General features: G+C 34.8%; 3 protein-coding genes across 3 annotated transcripts; 1 reads left to right on the plus strand and 2 right to left on the minus strand.

The window, feature by feature from the left end:
- Positions 1-616: 616 nt before the first annotated feature.
- Positions 617-4,788, plus strand: LOC144569450 (grpE protein homolog 2, mitochondrial-like). Its single transcript, XM_078319802.1, has 6 exons — positions 617-890; positions 1,385-1,577; positions 2,714-2,901; positions 3,518-3,682; positions 4,036-4,164; positions 4,448-4,788. The coding sequence occupies exons 1-6, from the start codon at positions 765-767 to the stop codon at positions 4,526-4,528; spliced, it is 882 nt and encodes a 293-aa protein (XP_078175928.1). The 5' UTR covers positions 617-764; the 3' UTR covers positions 4,529-4,788.
- Positions 4,789-5,501: 713 nt separating this feature from the next.
- LOC144569816 (xyloglucan galactosyltransferase KATAMARI1 homolog) lies at positions 5,502-7,220 on the minus strand. The gene is made up of 2 exons (XM_078320290.1): positions 6,865-7,220; positions 5,502-6,552 (listed from the first exon to the last, which is right to left on the minus strand). The coding sequence occupies exons 1-2, from the start codon at positions 7,218-7,220 to the stop codon at positions 5,502-5,504; spliced, it is 1,407 nt and encodes a 468-aa protein (XP_078176416.1).
- Positions 7,221-11,423: 4,203 nt separating this feature from the next.
- FTSZ1-1 (homolog of bacterial cytokinesis Z-ring protein FTSZ 1-1) lies at positions 11,424-17,228 on the minus strand. Its single transcript, XM_078320185.1, has 6 exons — positions 16,912-17,228; positions 15,475-15,574; positions 14,859-15,088; positions 13,939-14,106; positions 12,537-12,770; positions 11,424-11,891 (listed from the first exon to the last, which is right to left on the minus strand). Exons 1-6 carry the CDS (start codon positions 17,143-17,145, stop codon positions 11,628-11,630), a joined length of 1,230 nt encoding a protein of 409 aa, XP_078176311.1. The 5' UTR covers positions 17,146-17,228; the 3' UTR covers positions 11,424-11,627.
- Between the last annotated feature and the right edge of the window lie 119 nt (positions 17,229-17,347).

Below are 17,347 nucleotides of genomic sequence, written 5' to 3' on the forward strand. Positions count from 1 at the left end.
GTCTCTGGTACTATGCATATTACGATTTGTTACCGTGCTACGGCTCTATATTTGAGTTTTCAAATCCTAACGGTCGATCCGAACCGTTCATCTTGTTCTCCATATTAATATGTGTTTGGAGACCAAATTTTATATTTTTTGAAAAATTTTTACTATTTTTTTAGATTTATTGAAAATCACTGTTTTTGGATGGTCCAGAATTTTCAGATCAAGTGATTTTCTAAATATCTAAAAAAAATAGTAAAATTTTTTCAAAAAATATAAAATTTTTTCAAAAAATATAAAATTTGGTCTCCAAATACATATTAATATGAAGAACAAGATGAACGATTCGGATCAACCGTTAGAATTTGAAAACTCAAATATAGAGCTGTAACACGATAACCCGTGATATGCATACTACCATAGACTCACTCAAAAAAAAATTCTTGTAAATATTAAATAATTACGTAACATCTCTAATCTTTATTCAAAAGTTTAAAAAGATAACGGAGTTCAGCATTTCCATAAATTCTGAGCTGGATCAGAAGCAGGCTAAAATGGGCCATGCGGCCCATGTAAAAACCCATCCTTCTCCCCACCGCAAGACTGAGGTGTAGCGAGTAAATGAGGGTAAATTAGTCTTTCAGCTCTAAACCCCCCACCTGGCCACGGCCACCTCCCCATAAGCCCTCTTCGTGTCCTCTCCATTTCTTGTTGAACAAGCCCTTTTCTAGCCGCTCACTGCCTCCCCTCTCTCTTGTTTGAAACCGGGAGAAGTCTCCATGGCTTCTAGAGTAATCTTGGCACGAATCTCTAGGAACAGTTCCTTGGCTGTCAACCGACTGATCTCCTCTCGGCCCGAACCACGGCTATTCGGTTCCGACCTCGTCTCTTCGTCTCCGATCAAGGTCAAAATTTTCAATGCTCATCTTGGCTCTTAATTTTAGTATATTGACTACTTGGGGTTTTGCCTATATGTCTTTCCAAGTTTTTTTTTTTCTTTCTGGATTTATGGTTTTGGTAGCTTGAGTTTAACAAACTTGAGATGAGAAGTCTTTAGCTTGCATTCTGTTTCCCTTTACGTTCATTATTGCAAAATAGGATCATGCTATGTGATTACATTTTCTAGTATTCTTTTGAAAGATTTGTGGTTTTATCTGAGCTGCAAATAAAATATATAAGAAAATTTTATAAGTTGTAGTCTTTAGTGTAGCCTAATCAATTTCCTAATATGCAAAGTAGGAAAATATTCTATGAAATAAACAAGGGGGTCTCGATATATGAAACATTGCTTTGTCTCTGCTTTACTAACATGCTTCCACTAACTGGATGAAAATTTAACCAGTGTTACAAGTCTCATGCTTTTGCTATCAGATCCTAATGGGATTATGTATGGATACAGGTACCAGTAAATCAGTTCTCAAGCATTTCAGCTCTTCTAAACGGAACGTTCCACAGATTAGGGTTTTCATCTACAGCATCGCCTGAATCTAATTCATCAGCAGAAAACAGAAAGGGGAAAGAGTCGTCAGATGAAATTGCGAAAGAGTCCTTAGAAAAGGATTCGGCCAAGGTTGAAGAAGCAACAGACTCAGGTCATATTTCATGCTTTTGTGAAAGTTTGTAGTATTGCCATATTTCTTCCCTTAAAGTTTATCTATTCATATTTACCCATTCTCTGATATGTAGGAATAAGTTAATTTATTCAGGGAACTTAATGGCATACGATGTAACTGACATTAGCTAATTTGTCAGGGTCATAGACATGAATTTATGGAACCATTTTGAATTATTTAGTTAACTCCAGCTAAAAGCCACTATATTTGCTATTATAGACCTATAATTTATTTTTCATTAGTTTATTCTGGTACTCTCTTCATGTTGTCAGGTAGCAGTAAAAATCAGGTTAGTAGGTTGACAATTGAAAAAGTACTAATGATTTGGTAACAATAATGAGGTTCTGTGATGATCCTGTACACCAGTCGGTAAATTTTGTGAAGTGCAACATCAGTGAATCATATTATTAACCACTAAACAAAAATGGTGATATATTCATACAATAGCCCTAGTCTGAGCTTTGTTGCATCTAAATAAGGGCCTGTTGGTACACTACCTTGGTGGTGTGGTACCTTTAAAGAAGCTTGCCTATTATGCCTCAATATTAAGGTGGCTATCAAGATACAGTAATACTGACTCTGGACCTGACCTGCTAACTATTGATACAAGGGATCGTTCTGTTTTACAATTAATACAATGGATTGGTGTTGCAATTTTCCAAATTTGGACGTTTTTTGGATGCAGATTTTGTATTGGTTTTTTCTTATTGTGGCTTTTCTATTGAAAATTTGGCGAACTGATAGTTTAAATTTGGTTATTAAAATAAAAATCAAGTGTAGACAGTTTTGGTTGGATGGATGGGTCCGTATCCCCCCAGGTACCTGAGGTGCAATTTAAATAAATGGACGGCCCAATTAATCCCAGCCGGATCAAACTCAATCCGGTGCCTATAGAAACTATAGGGGGTCCACTTTGAGATTCGTGCCAACTAAAAAGAACGGTTCAGATTTACTTATTGCACCTCAGGTACCCGGGGGGATCCGAATTTGGATGGACTGGACCCAATAAACATGTTGAGTAGGGTCAGCAACTTCTGCAAACTTTTTCTGCAAGACATGACTGGTACTAGTTCTGGTTTTTAGTATGCTTGAGACTGATTAGTGTTCTTAAACAGACAATGAGCCTGAGTTGTCAAGGGAAGATTTAGTGAAGCTGTTAGTAGAGAAAGATGAGTTGCTAGAACAAAAACAAAAGGAGTTTGAAACAATGAAAGATAAACTCATAAGGGGTTATGCTGAGATGGAGAATGTGATGAGCCGGACTAAAAGAGAGGCTGAGAATTCTAAGAAATTTGCCATTCAGGTTCTCTCTCTTTAGGATTTCTATTTCTATTTCTTTTTTTAGTTTTTTGAATAGCTTCTACTATGTTTGCTTTCAATTGTTGCAAGTGTGACTAGCATTCCCTGTTCTTTGAGATGCTTGCCAAGGGACAGCTTTATATAATATGATCCGTAATTAGATTTTAATAATTTTATACTACCTTTAGTGAAGCGTGTTTTCCCTCCTTTTTTGGTCTCTAGTGGGATTGATCTGAAAACCAAGCTAGAATGATTTAAGATGTTTCCTTGAATTTGAGGTTTCTCTACTGTTTATCAAGCTATTTACTGAAAGCTAATGCCAAAATGATGGGGGCAAGATTTTTTTCCTTTTCAGAAGAAAATGTGTTCTACCAGTTTTTTCACAATTGAAAATGAGCCAGAAAAGTTTTGACTGTTACTTGTACATACAAAAATTGGTGATTGATATATGATACTATGCAGAAATTTTGAAACTGTAACACCCAGTTGGAAACAGTCAACTGTGTATATATATTGATTAAAAAATATTTTTCAACTACAAATTTTCTTCATCATTACGATTCTATTCTGGGTATAGAAGATTTAATATTGTTATGTTGGATGGCATTCTTAAATTGTAGAGCTTTGCAAAGAGCTTATTAGATGTAGCGGACAATCTGGAGAGAGCTTCCTCAGTTGTAAAGGAGAGTTTTGCAAAAATCGATGAAAATGAATCTGACAAGGCTGCCCCACTTCTTAAAACCTTATTGGAAGGTGTTGAGATGACTCAGAAACAACTGTCTGAGGTATATTCCATAATTTCCTCCTATTTCATTTTGTAATAAATCTTGGTTCTGTGCATTGTGTCTGTACTGGTTTACACAAGTGACCATTTTGCAGTCCCCAATTTAACATGGTGAACTTCATTCAAATGATCCATGCCCAAACTGGGCCAAATTAGAACTGCACTTAACTCTCCATTCTAAATGTAGCATTCTATTTAATACATTTTCTTTTCGAGTGCTATGAAACTCCAATTCAAATGAGTTGGCCTCAATTTACCTTCTTTATGCAACTAAACACCGATTATATTTCCCTACCATTTAATAAGACTTGCAAATATTTCTGCATCCTATTTATATGCTTTCCTGTGCAATAGGTATTTAAGAAATTTGGGGTGGAGAAGTACAGTGCAGAAAATGAGACGTTCGATCCACATAGGCATAATGCAGTTTTTGAAGTTCCTGACCCTTCTAAACCACCTGGAACTGTAGCTGTTGTTCTCAAGGTACAATTGCTTTTACTTTCACATTTTTAGTCTGATGTTGGTCTGTTGCAATATATATATATTTTTTTTCTGAAGGTTAGTAGGCAGGCTGCCCATTAACAATTGTATTAATAATAAAAGGCACTTACAAGTGGTCTGTTGCAATCTTAAATATTGGTACCCTTAATAGCGGAGCAATAGGATATACGGATATAGTAACCGTATTGGTGGTAGTGGTAATAGGAACTTTTATTCTGACTTTGCTCTTTGCTAACAATTTTCTTGCATATTTTTACTACTGCAGAATGGTTATATGTTGCATGAGCGGGTCTTACGTCCGGCAGAAGTTGGCGTCACGAAATCACCAGCTGAAAGTTCGGAATAAATTCTGAATGTGTGTGAAATTTTGCAATTGTTAGGTTTGCTCCTACATAAAATTAGGGTTCCCGCTGAACTTTGTGACCAGAATGTTTTATATGAAGATGCCCGAATGTACTGTTCTTTTATGTTAATCAATTCATAGAGCGTTCTAATATCCATGTGCTTCGGAGAATCGAGGTAAATTTGCACGCAATGTGATTTTGCTTCTAGATTAATAAAAGTTAACTTGAGATTTGTCTATTCAAAATGTAACTCTGTTGATTATGACATGCATTTTTCCTTCAGATTTGATATTTGGCAATGTATTGCCCATACCAGCAACTTCTTTTTGACACGCCAACAAATAACTTTCTTGACATTTAATCACGTTTAGTTTAATGACAAAATCATCTCTTAGGGTAAGTGTAAGAGAAATAAACAAGGTGGCCTAAAACCAGTCTCTCGCTCCGAAAAGTATTAGAGAGCTATATTTGATCCTCTAGTAGTAGTTTCTTGAATATTTTGTGGTTTATTTATCGTTCTAGTGATAAATTCTTGCGTAAGAATTTTTTTTTTTTAAAATTCGTTTTTACTCGCTTATGCATGATTCCAATATATGAAGTATAAAATGGAATAAGCAATGATTTAATACCGGTTTCACACGCAAATTACAGAACATTTGCATCATTCCTCTCATTTTATGGCAACTAGAGAAGCAGCAATCACAAAAAGGAAAATGAAAATGAATGTGCGGTACCTGGGGTCTAAGTTCTCTGAAATTTTCGTTTCAATCTATTAACATAAAAAAGATTACATTTATTTACTATAATTGTATTAAAATAAATGGAGTTTACATATATAATTCTCTTCTGTAACCATCAAAATGATCCCAAGAAAAGGGAAAACAATGTCATAAATAAAATATTCACGGATAACTAATCATGATATGAAGTCAAAATTTACACCATTTGAAACTAAACCCATAAAAATGAATGAATTCACCAACCTGATTCATCTCTAATCCACCTAATTCTATCAATCACTGAATCAACAGACACATCAAAAGCATCTCTTATACCTTCTACCTTGTATCTTGGATCATTATACACTAGCTTTGGAATCATGTTTATAATCTCTCCTCTCATATTTTCGATTTGCTCAGCACTATAGGCGAGCAGCACATCCTCGATCTTCACCGTTCCGTTTCGTACCGCATCCTCTGGTATGTACACTGAATATTTTGTATGATCTCTTGGTAGATGCCACTTATACTGCTCATGCGCTGAGTTGTGGTGAAAAAACACCGGTATACATCCCGCAAGCATTGAATCAAATGTCGACCTACGAGTATACGAATCACCTCTAGGTTGCATGCAAAAGATTGAGTTTTGAAAAAGGGTCATTACACTAACAGGTGACCGGCATTTTCCTCCGTAGATCCCGCACTCAAACAATTTACACCTCGGCGCCGACTCAAGACACTGTTCAATGACCTGATCTCTGATTGCTGATGCAGTATGATTCTTTCGCCTGGCCCCGGTAAAAGAAAAGAGGTGCGGCCTTGTGATATGCCGTATCTTCTCCTGCCATGCAATTATATCACTCATCTTCGAAGGATGGAAGTACGTAGGGAATGGAATACCGATCTCGTTACTGTGTGTTGTGTTTGACATGTACTCCGGAATACAGGCCTCGACAATAAGCACTGTCATGTTCTTGGTCTCTGGTACACGCATGAACTTGCCGCCCCAATATGAATCATGGTCCTTTTTGCGCTGCATATCCCATGTGGGCCGACCCACCACAGTGAAATGGTCCCGACCGCCTCGTACCGCCCATACGGGGCTCGATCTCAGCCACTGAAGCATTTCATTCATCAAATCATCACGCACCTCTATAGTTTGATTCCATAGGTGCCGGCCTATGTCAAGAGCAGCGTAGTACGGTAAATATATAGCAGTGGCTTCAGCAGGGTTGTCAGTCAGACAATCATACCGCATCATGCGGTTGTGGAAGATAATTTCTAGCGTGAATTGGTCGCTACCGTACCTGTTAATCAAAAGATCAAACTTTCATCCTAAAAGCAAAGCCCAATTTACATTTATATATGGAAAATGCTTGACTACTATAAATTATAGGATTAAAACTGTAATAGAGCACAGTTCATATGTTATGGATTAATTCAACTTTTTAATTAACACATTTTCCTCAAAAAAAACTTTTTATTGACACGTTGTGATTCATGACTTCCATTAATCCTACAGGATTGATCATGAAACCAAAGAGAACAAGGGATCTTGTGAACTTAAAACATGAATGTTGGAGAAAAAAAAATTACAAACAGCGGTTGTAGCTGCTTACCATACACCGGCAGGAACAAGCGTGCCACTATTGTCGGTTAGCAGTTGCCCAAAGCCGTAATTGTCGACAAGCGGACACATGTCGGACCAACACGAAAGATTATAGCATTCTCGAACAAGACCCAAGTTGAACCGCTCCGGCAACTTTTGAACATATATGTAACGACCGGTACATGATGGTTTGGTAAAATTAACAGGTGTGCACATGGTTCTGGTCAAATTCACAAAAAGGAAGCTAGAAATAAAGAAAGAGATGAGAGCAAGGGTTAAGAGGAAGGAGAGGATGAGGAGAACAAATGAGAAGAATTTTTGGGATGTGGGTTTGATGTAATGCTGTTTCGCCATTAATGGTGCCATGGTTATAATCAAAAGGTTGCGTTTTGATATTTTGTTATATATAATGTTATATGTATTGTGGAGATGTTGCTAAGTTTCACACTTGCACCTACATTTTATAAGCAGGTTCATTTCATAAAAAATAATGATAACAATTATCAGGATATTATATATATATATATAAAAAAAATTAACTCAAGGTAGTTGGACTTGTATATTAGGTCTTTGCGTAGCCAAATTGCTACATGCCAATTACATTGCAATAAAGAGTGTGGCTATTTTATTTACTGTGTAATGCATAGATATAGATAGATCCGTTTTATGAATGGGTTTAGTTTTTGTTCAAAAGGTTTTGGACAAAAATTCATTCAAAGTCAGTTGTAAACTGTCCGATTTGTGTTAAAATTTACACGGATGGTTTAGATTTACGGAGTCATTCAGAGTTATTAAATTTTAAATATGTTGGCATGAATCTTAAAGCAAATAAAATGGTAATGTTCAGCTTTTGATGAGATTTTGTCCAAAGCCCTTTGGATAAAATCCAATTCCTTTATGAATATGTATCTTTATTTTTAAAGTTCAAATAATTGATTCAAACGGTTTAATAAGATATAAAAATATACTTGAAAATCAAATTATATATTTTTTTAGATTTTTTACTATTTCTTTAGATAAATAGATAATCACTATTTTCAAATAGTTCAGAATATTTTGATTCAAGAAATTTTCTACTTATTTAAATAATAATAATAATAATAAATTCTTAAAAATGTAAAAATTTGGTCTATAAGTATATTTTTATATGAAGATCATATTAAGTGGTTTGAATTGACTGTTTGAATGAAAACAAAAATATAAATTTATAATACAGATCATTTTGTGCATTGCAAATTACCATAGCCTTACTCTTATAATAAATTATTTTCTATTAGTGTTACATTGCAATTTTTTTTAATATTCGAATCACTATACACATTGTTCAATTTTTTTTTGCTTATTGTCTTATTAGTGTGACAATAATTCATAATTTAGTAATTTCAAGAAAATTAAATTTTGATCACAATAGTAAATATGAGCAGTATAATTTATTCTGGAGGAGGAGAGCAATTCAAGTTCTGCGCACCATGTTTAAAAAGAAAAAGAAAAATATTCTAACCATATGATCAACAAATGAACAACAATTTGTGATTGATTATGGTAACGAATTTAACAATTTTGATTCTAATATTCGCCATTGGAAGGACCTGGATTCTTTCTAGAATTGTTAAAAGAAAACTTTGTCAATGATTAAATTATTCTTATATTATAACACGTAAAAGAATCCTTAATTTATTTAACAGTGAAGAAATTTATTATTTTATCATCCTCTGACCAGCGATGAATTAATTAATTGATAGAAAATGCTGAAAAAAGAGAGAAAATTAAATAAAATCAATTTTTGCCGGAACTAAGAAATGGAGTTGCATGCACGTATATATATATTTGAGTTGAAAACACAGCCTATGTTGTGTATACAATAAGTTAAGCTCTGATGATTATTAATTATACCCCAAATTTAGGATTAGTACATGGTGACAAACCGTCCTTTATACCTAATTATGTGTTGAGATAATTAAATATAGAATATATATATGCATGCATGTCGAACAACCTGAGCTTTAGTTGCATGCACATAGCTCATTTTATACTGGCTTTGATCAGGGGTGGACCCGGAAGCGTATCCTCTGCAGAGTCGTTCTGTGCGGAGCTTTTAATTTGGTTTGTTCGTTTCAGATTAGACGGACAAGATTGAAAGCTTTGCAAATTTTGAGAATTTTTTCAATTCGGGCAAGATCTGATCTGTTCCGTCCGATCCGAAATGAACGGACCAGATTAAAAGCTCCACACGGAATGACTCCACAGAGGATACTATTTCGGGTGGACCCAGCATGTAACAGAGAGGGGCATCCGTCTCTTTCTGGATTTTAAGTTTTAGTGGTGATCTATCGGCACTGATCGACTTTGTCCTCTCTGGATGTTTGATTTGTAATTCAGATTAAGTTTAGTGTTAAAATTAAAATAATTTTTTTGAATTATGATTGATAATTAGAATTATAAGTTGCATTAAAAAATATAAGTCAAAGCATTGTTTTTTCGAGTATCTAATTAGTTAATGGATTTAAATCTGATTAGCTATTTAAATCCAATTCGATATTTTTCTGGATCTGCCTTTGATATATTAATATTATAATCAAAGCCAAGGCTTGTTCATCCAATTGTCCAGCAGACCAATAAGACTCAAATTCTCTAAGCCTGATAAATTATATTATACAAGTATATATATATAACGTAGTGTATAGGGGTGTCAACGGGTACGGTAAGGGTCGGGTGGAAGCATTTTTATACCCGTACCCGTCACAAATTATCCTTATCCGTACCCTACCCTTACCCGTTACAAATTGCCTTACCCGTACCCTACCCTTACCCGTTATAGTTGTCGGATAACGAAACGGTAGCGGGTAAATAACGGTTAATACTTGTATAATAATTATTTTTATTATTTATTAAATAAAACACTAAGACACATTTATTTGTCACATATATAATCACACTAATAATATGAAAATTAATTCTAACTATATTGATTTTTATCAAAACACAAATTTTAAAAAAAAAAATATCTCTGTTCTTTAATTAAAAAAATCAGGTATGCAAATAAAAGCAAGATGGTCAATTGTTCAAGTACTTTAACGGTGATTATGTTTAACACAGTTACATAAATGGTCAATTGTTCAACTTAGAAAATTTAATAAATTTTATGCTCATTAAGATATATAATATATACAATTTTTTTATATATTTACCCGATCGGGTAACGGGTACGAAATAGGCTCTACCCGTACCCTTACCCGTTTTGATAACGAAAAAAAATCTTTACCCGTACCCGTACCCGATAAGTTTACGAAAAAAAAATCTTACCCATACCCGTCTTATCGAATACGGTACGGGTCGGGTAAACGGATAAAAGGGTGCCATTGACACCCCTAGTAGTGTATAACTTTAATAATATTAATAATAGAGTTAGGGACCACCACTTAAAACAACTTTTTCGACAATATTTTTTCAAATCCTCGCAAACCCAAAATAAAAAAAAATAGAAAAAATTTCCTCAAAAAAAAAGAAAAAGAAAAAGAAAAAAACATTAGAGATGATGATTTTCTTATATCGTTATCTGTTAATTTTTATGTAATTTTAAGAAAGAAATAAAGAGTACTTTATGTTTTGACGCGACTAAACTAAATAGAAAATTCCGTTTTTTTTTTATTCTAATTAAATTCCGAAGTCAAATGTTTGAAATGAGACCATCAGACCCAAAATCCTTCATATCAGATTGTAGGATATTATATATTAAATTAACTTCTGTGGTACGTACATTCAATGATCCTGACCGTCCGATTTGACGAAAGAAAAAGATTTTTGAAGATTGTAACAAAAATTATGTGAAACAAGGTTTGGGAAGGAGATAAAAGGTAAAAAGGGTTCAATTTCATTCAACCACTGTCAATTAATTTATTTCTCCTCTGAGTCCACCAGTCTCAGCTCGTTTAGAGCTCTTAAAAATAGTTCAAAATTCATGAAAGCATTGGGAACTAGGAAGTAGAAGGCTGTAAATTTTGTAATAACCTCAGTATTTAATTAAAAAGCATAAATAAGATACAAGAAATAAAAAACTTGTAAGGTTTGAAAAACAATTTTACTTTATAGATAACAGTAGCAGTGATATACTATGATATATTGATATTCATAATTCATGGCAGCGGACGTGAACTCAACTAATTTAGTACTGGAACCAACAGGTATTTGGACACAAAAAGGTCGTCACAAAATTTGGTGATGCATAGATCTGGTCCAGCCAAAAGCACAAGCAGGTTCGGTGTTTTAATATTCAGTTTATATATATGTGATATACGAAAAACCACTGCATACCGTATAAGCATATGGGAATATATATTATATATGAGAATTTTAAATGAGAATTCATATATATACAAGTATACGGTAATATGTGGTATAAACCACTGTTAATATATTCTAAACCAATATTTTTATCATGGTTAATATACTCTAAGCTGCATATCCGAACCGAATATAGATTTTCTATTCGGATTGCAACCGAATAGGAATATTCGACCTAATATTCGGCCGAATAGACCGAATATTACTACACGGCAGGTTATTCACTGGTGCAAGAAAGCATACGCCTGCCGATATGCACTAGAAATCTTTGGTTAAACCGTAAAATCCATAACATTACAACAAGCTCTATAGACTGCTAGACAATACCCAAAAAAAAGTAAGCAAAAAAAGGGGGTAAAAGTAACACATCCTATAAAATTAATGCGCAACAAAAACTGCCAAAAGCATATAACAGTTGGAAAGACCAAAAAATTAGAAAAAGAGCCTCCGAGGCAGCCTTGAAGGGGCAGGTTGGGTAGACGGCCCGCTAGCCACACCAACGGGCTGGGCCCCACTTAACTTTGCATCTTGGATCTCTGACAAGCGGGCCCCCTTGGGGTCAGCAAGTAGTGACTTTTGGAAAGACTGAGGGAAGCCGGTGGCAATAATTGTGACATGAATCTCCCCCGTATACCGGTCATCAACAACTGCCCCAAAAATTATATTTGCTGATGGATCAGCCAGGCTTGTCACCACCTAACAAAATAAGTAATTTTATTACAATAAAATTAAGATGTGCAACATGTTGAAACATCATCTCCATCTCTGTGTAAAAAGAATGCTATGCATAGCTTTACAAAAGAAAGAAACCAACAGAACATGAAAATATCCTCTATAACCCCTCGTCCATCTACTTCAAATAATGCCCACTAACCATTGTGTTCCTTATATCTGCTTTAGGAAGAAAAAAAGGGGTAACTTTGCATTTTCAAAGATATTAAGAAAGAAGCCTTTGTGATATTATGCATGATTCAGACAGAGAGGAGAGATCTCTCATGCTGCAGATGTACGCAAATATATGGAAGTGATGGGACTTAAAGAAAAAAAATGAAAGAGTGGAAGAATGCTCCTCAGCACCACGAGTTTCCATTTTAGTCTTTCAATGTTTCAGTTGTATCACTATGGTCCCGTATTTTTAGTTTTTACCCATCTATATCTAAATCAAACTGAATCCTAAATTGAGGATTAACCTTTAATTATTCCCCTTCTTAAGAAACAAAAATTTGTTCAACCCTTTCAATGTGAGAAAAAAGGACCAAGTGTAAAATACAGTAAAGCAACTAAGCAGGTAAAAAGAGAAGTAGAAAGCTGAGAAAGAAGAGGCAAGAGAGAAGACTGAACCTGAGAGACTTTGTTGACCTCTTGCAAGGTGATGTCCTTGCCACCAGTGATGTTGTACACAACACCAGTAGCGGCCTCGATAGAGGAACCGATGAGAGGGGCAAGGGTTGCCTGTTCAGCTGCTTCCTGGGCCCTATTTTTGCTTGATGACACGCCAACCCCCAGCATGGCTGTGCCTGAATTCTTCATTACTGCCTTTACATCCGCAAAATCTACATTTACCAACCCTGGTATCTGCATAAGAAATACATGTTAGGAGGTCAGTCGAACTGGGTCTTTAATTCTTTGTTCAAATTAATGCTAGTAATATTGTTATATCAACTTTCAATTGTATATATCTTCAGAACATATTACACTTTTGGAAAGCCTGCTAATACAATAACCATATTTGACATTGCCAGAATGCTGATAAGTGAGGAACCTCTTCTATTTGGAAACATTAGTGACCAAATAAGCAATTCAAAATACCAACAACAACAACCAAGTTTAAAAATACCAACAACAACAACAACAATTCAAAATACCAAGTTTAAAAATTATAAAACATGAGTTAGCAACTTTTAAAATATGGCCAAGGTTAAAAATAAGGTTTGTGCACTGAAAGTATGGTCTTCAAAATTACAGAATTGTGTAGCTTCTTATATTACTGTTAACAGGAAGAATATATCAAATGGATCGTAAGAGCTTGTATCTGCATTAATGCTTATGTCGCCTTCACTAGATAAGTCTTTGTCACCAACCTATACTAGCTGTTATGCTGAACTTGAGGAAACCAGACACGTAGCTCCTCTCAAGTACACATATAACAGGATTCTATTTCAAGGTCACATCGTCAAAGTACAGCCCTCATTTGATGAAGACCATAATTATTAGAAGTTGGTCTGTCGTGTTTTGTAATTTTTAAAATACGGCTTCTTCAATTACAAAGTTAGTGCTGTCAAACACAAAAAAATTCCTGATAGGTGGGTTATTGAGTCCGGCCCTGGTTAATAAAAAAATGCCACTCTAACTGCCAACAACTCTGATCACGGAACTGTTTTAAGTATCTGTCATTGTAACAGTGAGTATATTAAAATTAGGGTGACATGACCGCAGTAATTGATCAAGTCAAGGTTCAGTAATATACATAATGGGTACTAATGCAATCAGATATCTAGCATCAGGCTGCAACAAATTCCTACTTAAGACCAATTTTAGAGGTATCAATGCAATCAGATATCTAATGGGTACGTACCATACCTATTGTATTAGAAAGGTATCAATGCACCCGCATTACTGATTTTTATGCATATTTAGTTTTACTGACCAAACTGGTAGTCATTATTGCAGATATCAATATCTGACAACCTTTATAAGTAAAAAATGGTAGCCTTATTTTTGTGACATAGTATATACTCCTCACAGTGATAATATCAGAAATTCCCTGGACACCCTGGCGAAGTACATCATCAGCAAAGAGGAAGGCATCTTGGAGAGGGGTATTTTCGTCAACTACATCCAAAAGCCGGTCGTTAGGGATTACTATTAGAGTGTCCACGCTCTTCTGCAACTTCTCTATCGCTTCTAGTGCCTGAAGAAAGATAAATATAACCAAAGAAAATACAAAGTTCAGTTGAGTATGGATAGGACTTTACTAGTGCTACTTTAGCATACTTCTGCAACCAAGTAATGAAAAAACTGATTTTTTTTTTTTTGAGAAGTTAGAGATCTGCCTAGTACCTGTACAAGTCTGATACTGGCAAATCGATGTATGGATGAAGTATCAATACTGGGTGATCAAATTATTTAGGAAAAATAAATTGGACTGTTTGCAGAACAATTGCAGATAATGCAACTTGAATGAAACCTTATTGCTGGATTAAGGGCAAATTGCAGTACAATTGAAGTAAATTGAGGCCCAATTGCACAACTAAATCTCAGGAGAAATGGAGATCTATAATATAAGTGCTTCAGCTGAGGCTTCATTAAGGGTTAAATGAGGAAAACTTATTTGACAATCAACGACGTTTAAATATCTTCTCCCCATTTAGATAGGCCGTAAATCAAATTTGGTACAATTGATTTCAAACTAGTCATATCTCAAACAATTTATTCAGTTTTATTGTTTTTTGATAGACAATTGATTATCAATTTGCACCATGTTTTAAACAAGACCAATCTAAGTGATGGAGAAAATATATACAGCCGTAATTTTCCAATTTTTATGAGATTTCCTTTTCATGTCAGTTGTTATGATAAGCATATAATTCTTTGTTAAGAACCACAATGGTGTTGAAGTTAGAAGCACAAATTGCACATCTAATGGACATGTATTTTAACTACCTGTAAAGAGCGTTTACGGCCCTCAAAGCTAAATGGATAAGTGACTACACCAACGGTTAGGTAACCAGCCTCCTTAGCTATCTGTGCCACAACCGGAGCAGCACCAGACCCAGTACCACCTCCCATACCGGCTGTAATAAACACCATATCTGAATCCTTCAGTGCATTTGATATGACTTCTTTTGACTCCTCTGCAGCTTGCTCTCCCAATGACGGGTTGCCACCTGTACCTGTTATCAAAATTATTTCAAACAAAGGATGATATTTTTAATACGTATAGTAGGATGAAACCGTTCTCTTTTTTTTTTAAGAAAATCAGACACCTTGATTTTTAAAGTATGCATGAAATGTCAAAACTGTTCAATTTACAGATAGGATTTCATGTCGGGCTTGGCACTAAATAAGACCCCTTGTACTCAACATACCAATACTCTTGCAAAAATGCAAAATTAAACCAACAAGAAGTATAAAGAATAAGCAGCAAACTGAAACTGATAGTCACTTTTATTCACCAGAACTGATACATCTTAAATTCAAACAAAATTTGAATAGAAATGATTTGTTAAGAAAAACACAGTAAAATAAACATAAAAAAACAACTTATTAAAAGAAGTACCTAGGCCACGAGTCAACTGCTCGCCTATTTGGAGAGGATACTTTGCTAGAGAGTTCACCAGTGCTTGTGAATCTGTGTTGACTGCATAAAATTCCACTCCCTACAATTTCACCAATGTTAGTAGTAGCCCGATGGTCCCTATTTGTATAGTACATCTAACACCAAGAATTACATTACATACTGAATCTTATCTAAGTACTGAGGAAATCCTATCCAGATTGTTGGATAGGAAGACATGTCATCTGCCCCCCCCCCCTGCTGCCAAAAAAAAGAAGAAAATCACTATTTCCCCTTAGAATATTGTTTTTTTATTATTATTGTTTCAGAATTGATTGAGCCTTAATTATCAGAAAATAAAGTTTTCATCAGAAACTATATCGAAATAAAAACAAAAAGACTATATTGGTTCAGTCCAGGAGTGGAGACAAAATTAAGGCATAAGGTGAGCCGAGAAGATGAATATAGCAGAAAAAGAATGATATTAATTTTTCTCAAAAGAAATAATTGATGGTTAAAATTAATAAGTATCATTTAAATTCAACATATCACTAATAACACAAAGTCCACAAAAAAAGTAGCAGTTAATTGATCTATTAAATTGCCAAAATGAATTTTGTTGTAATTAAAATTGCATTAGAAATAACAACTTGAATGCAAAAATACAAAATTTTAACTCCTTGATAAATTTTAACAACAAAATCTAAAGAAAGAGAAGCTCTACATAATCTATTTCCTCTTCCAATCCAAAATTTTAATACTTGTTCATAACAAATTATAACTTATTAGCTAGCTCTACAGCATGAATAATTCTATAGTGCTATATCCGTGTTGGACACGTATTGTGCAAGTGTCTGACAGAATACCCACATTCTTGCTCCAATAGAAATTCAATAGAAATGATGTGTCGTGTCGTGTTGTCGTACTAGACACACATGTCCATGTCCGTGCTACATAGTTCATTAGAACATCCATAATTTACTTTCAAATTGAAAATAACATCAACACCTGATTAGCTTGTAAAATGGTACACTTAAACACACATTCAGGAAAAACAAATCAAAGAGATTAATCAATAACTAATGCCTTCCGAGTAAAATAGTTGTTTGTGCTGTGCTCTATATTTACTACCATAAAAAGAGATGCTATGAATATACACATAAAAAATTTCTTCTAACTTTCATTCTCATAAATTATTTAGTTCTTAATTGATGTAAAAATTAGATCTTAATAACAAAGACATAACTTTAAAATTGAGAGGCAGCAATGCTAAATTTGAGCACCTGTACTCAAAACCTAAAACATGAATAATGTAGTAAACAGAATGCTAAATTGAGTGAGAAAAGGTAACTTTCCGGAATTCCAATACCTAATTAGGGAATTAACTATTCTCGGTAGCTTAGTAGATTAATATTTCCCTTTTAGAGAGAGAGAGAGAACCTGGAGACCACTACCAATCATGCGATTGACAGCATTGTTGCCACCGCCACCAACTCCGATCACTTTTATCTTAGCGGTCTCCATTGGAGCGCCGAATGGAGAGGAAGAGTAGGCACAGCTGACCGACGAGCGGTGGCGCCACCATCTCCGGCAAGGGGTTGCGCTGGACGCAGAGATGGTCGGTAGATGGGTGGAGAGGCGGAGAGTCGGAGCGTAAGTTGACAAAGAAGCCATTTTGTTTCTTTGTCGTTTCCAAGGGATGTGGAGCAAAGGTTGGTTGTAAGACTTGGTAATAGGGGTTTTTGTTTCTTTCTCAGTATACTAGGGTTTTGAACTATGATATCTTTTCTTATTTTTATTCTCAGTAAACTAACTCGAGCAAAACTAGGATGTAAGCACACATCCAAAAAACTATCAGATTAATTTTGAATTATGA

Source organism: Carex rostrata, chromosome 18, assembly GCF_964058835.1.
Source record: "Carex rostrata chromosome 18, lpCarRost1.2, whole genome shotgun sequence".
In the NCBI taxonomy this organism is placed as follows: Eukaryota; Viridiplantae; Streptophyta; class Magnoliopsida; order Poales; family Cyperaceae; genus Carex; species Carex rostrata.

Excerpts from the sequence above, each read along its gene's own strand:
- LOC144569450 (XM_078319802.1), top strand. The coding sequence starts at position 765 with ATGGCTTCTAGAGTAATCTTGGCACGAATCTCTAGGAACAGTTCCTTG. Across the intron at positions 891-1,384 it reads TCTCTTCGTCTCCGATCAAG|GTACCAGTAAATCAGTTCTC; the intron begins GTCAAAATTTTC and ends GTATGGATACAG. Across the intron at positions 4,165-4,447 it reads CTGTAGCTGTTGTTCTCAAG|AATGGTTATATGTTGCATGA; the intron begins GTACAATTGCTT and ends TTACTACTGCAG.
- LOC144569816 (XM_078320290.1), bottom strand. The coding sequence starts at position 7,220 with ATGGCACCATTAATGGCGAAACAGCATTACATCAAACCCACATCCCAA. Across the intron at positions 6,553-6,864 it reads CTTGTTCCTGCCGGTGTATG|GTACGGTAGCGACCAATTCA; the intron begins GTAAGCAGCTAC and ends TTTGATTAACAG.
- FTSZ1-1 (XM_078320185.1), bottom strand. The coding sequence starts at position 17,145 with ATGGCTTCTTTGTCAACTTACGCTCCGACTCTCCGCCTCTCCACCCAT. Across the intron at positions 15,575-16,911 it reads TGATTGGTAGTGGTCTCCAG|GGAGTGGAATTTTATGCAGT; the intron begins GTTCTCTCTCTC and ends GTGAAATTGTAG. Across the intron at positions 12,771-13,938 it reads GAATTTCTGATATTATCACT|ATACCAGGGTTGGTAAATGT; the intron begins GTGAGGAGTATA and ends TTTCTTATGCAG.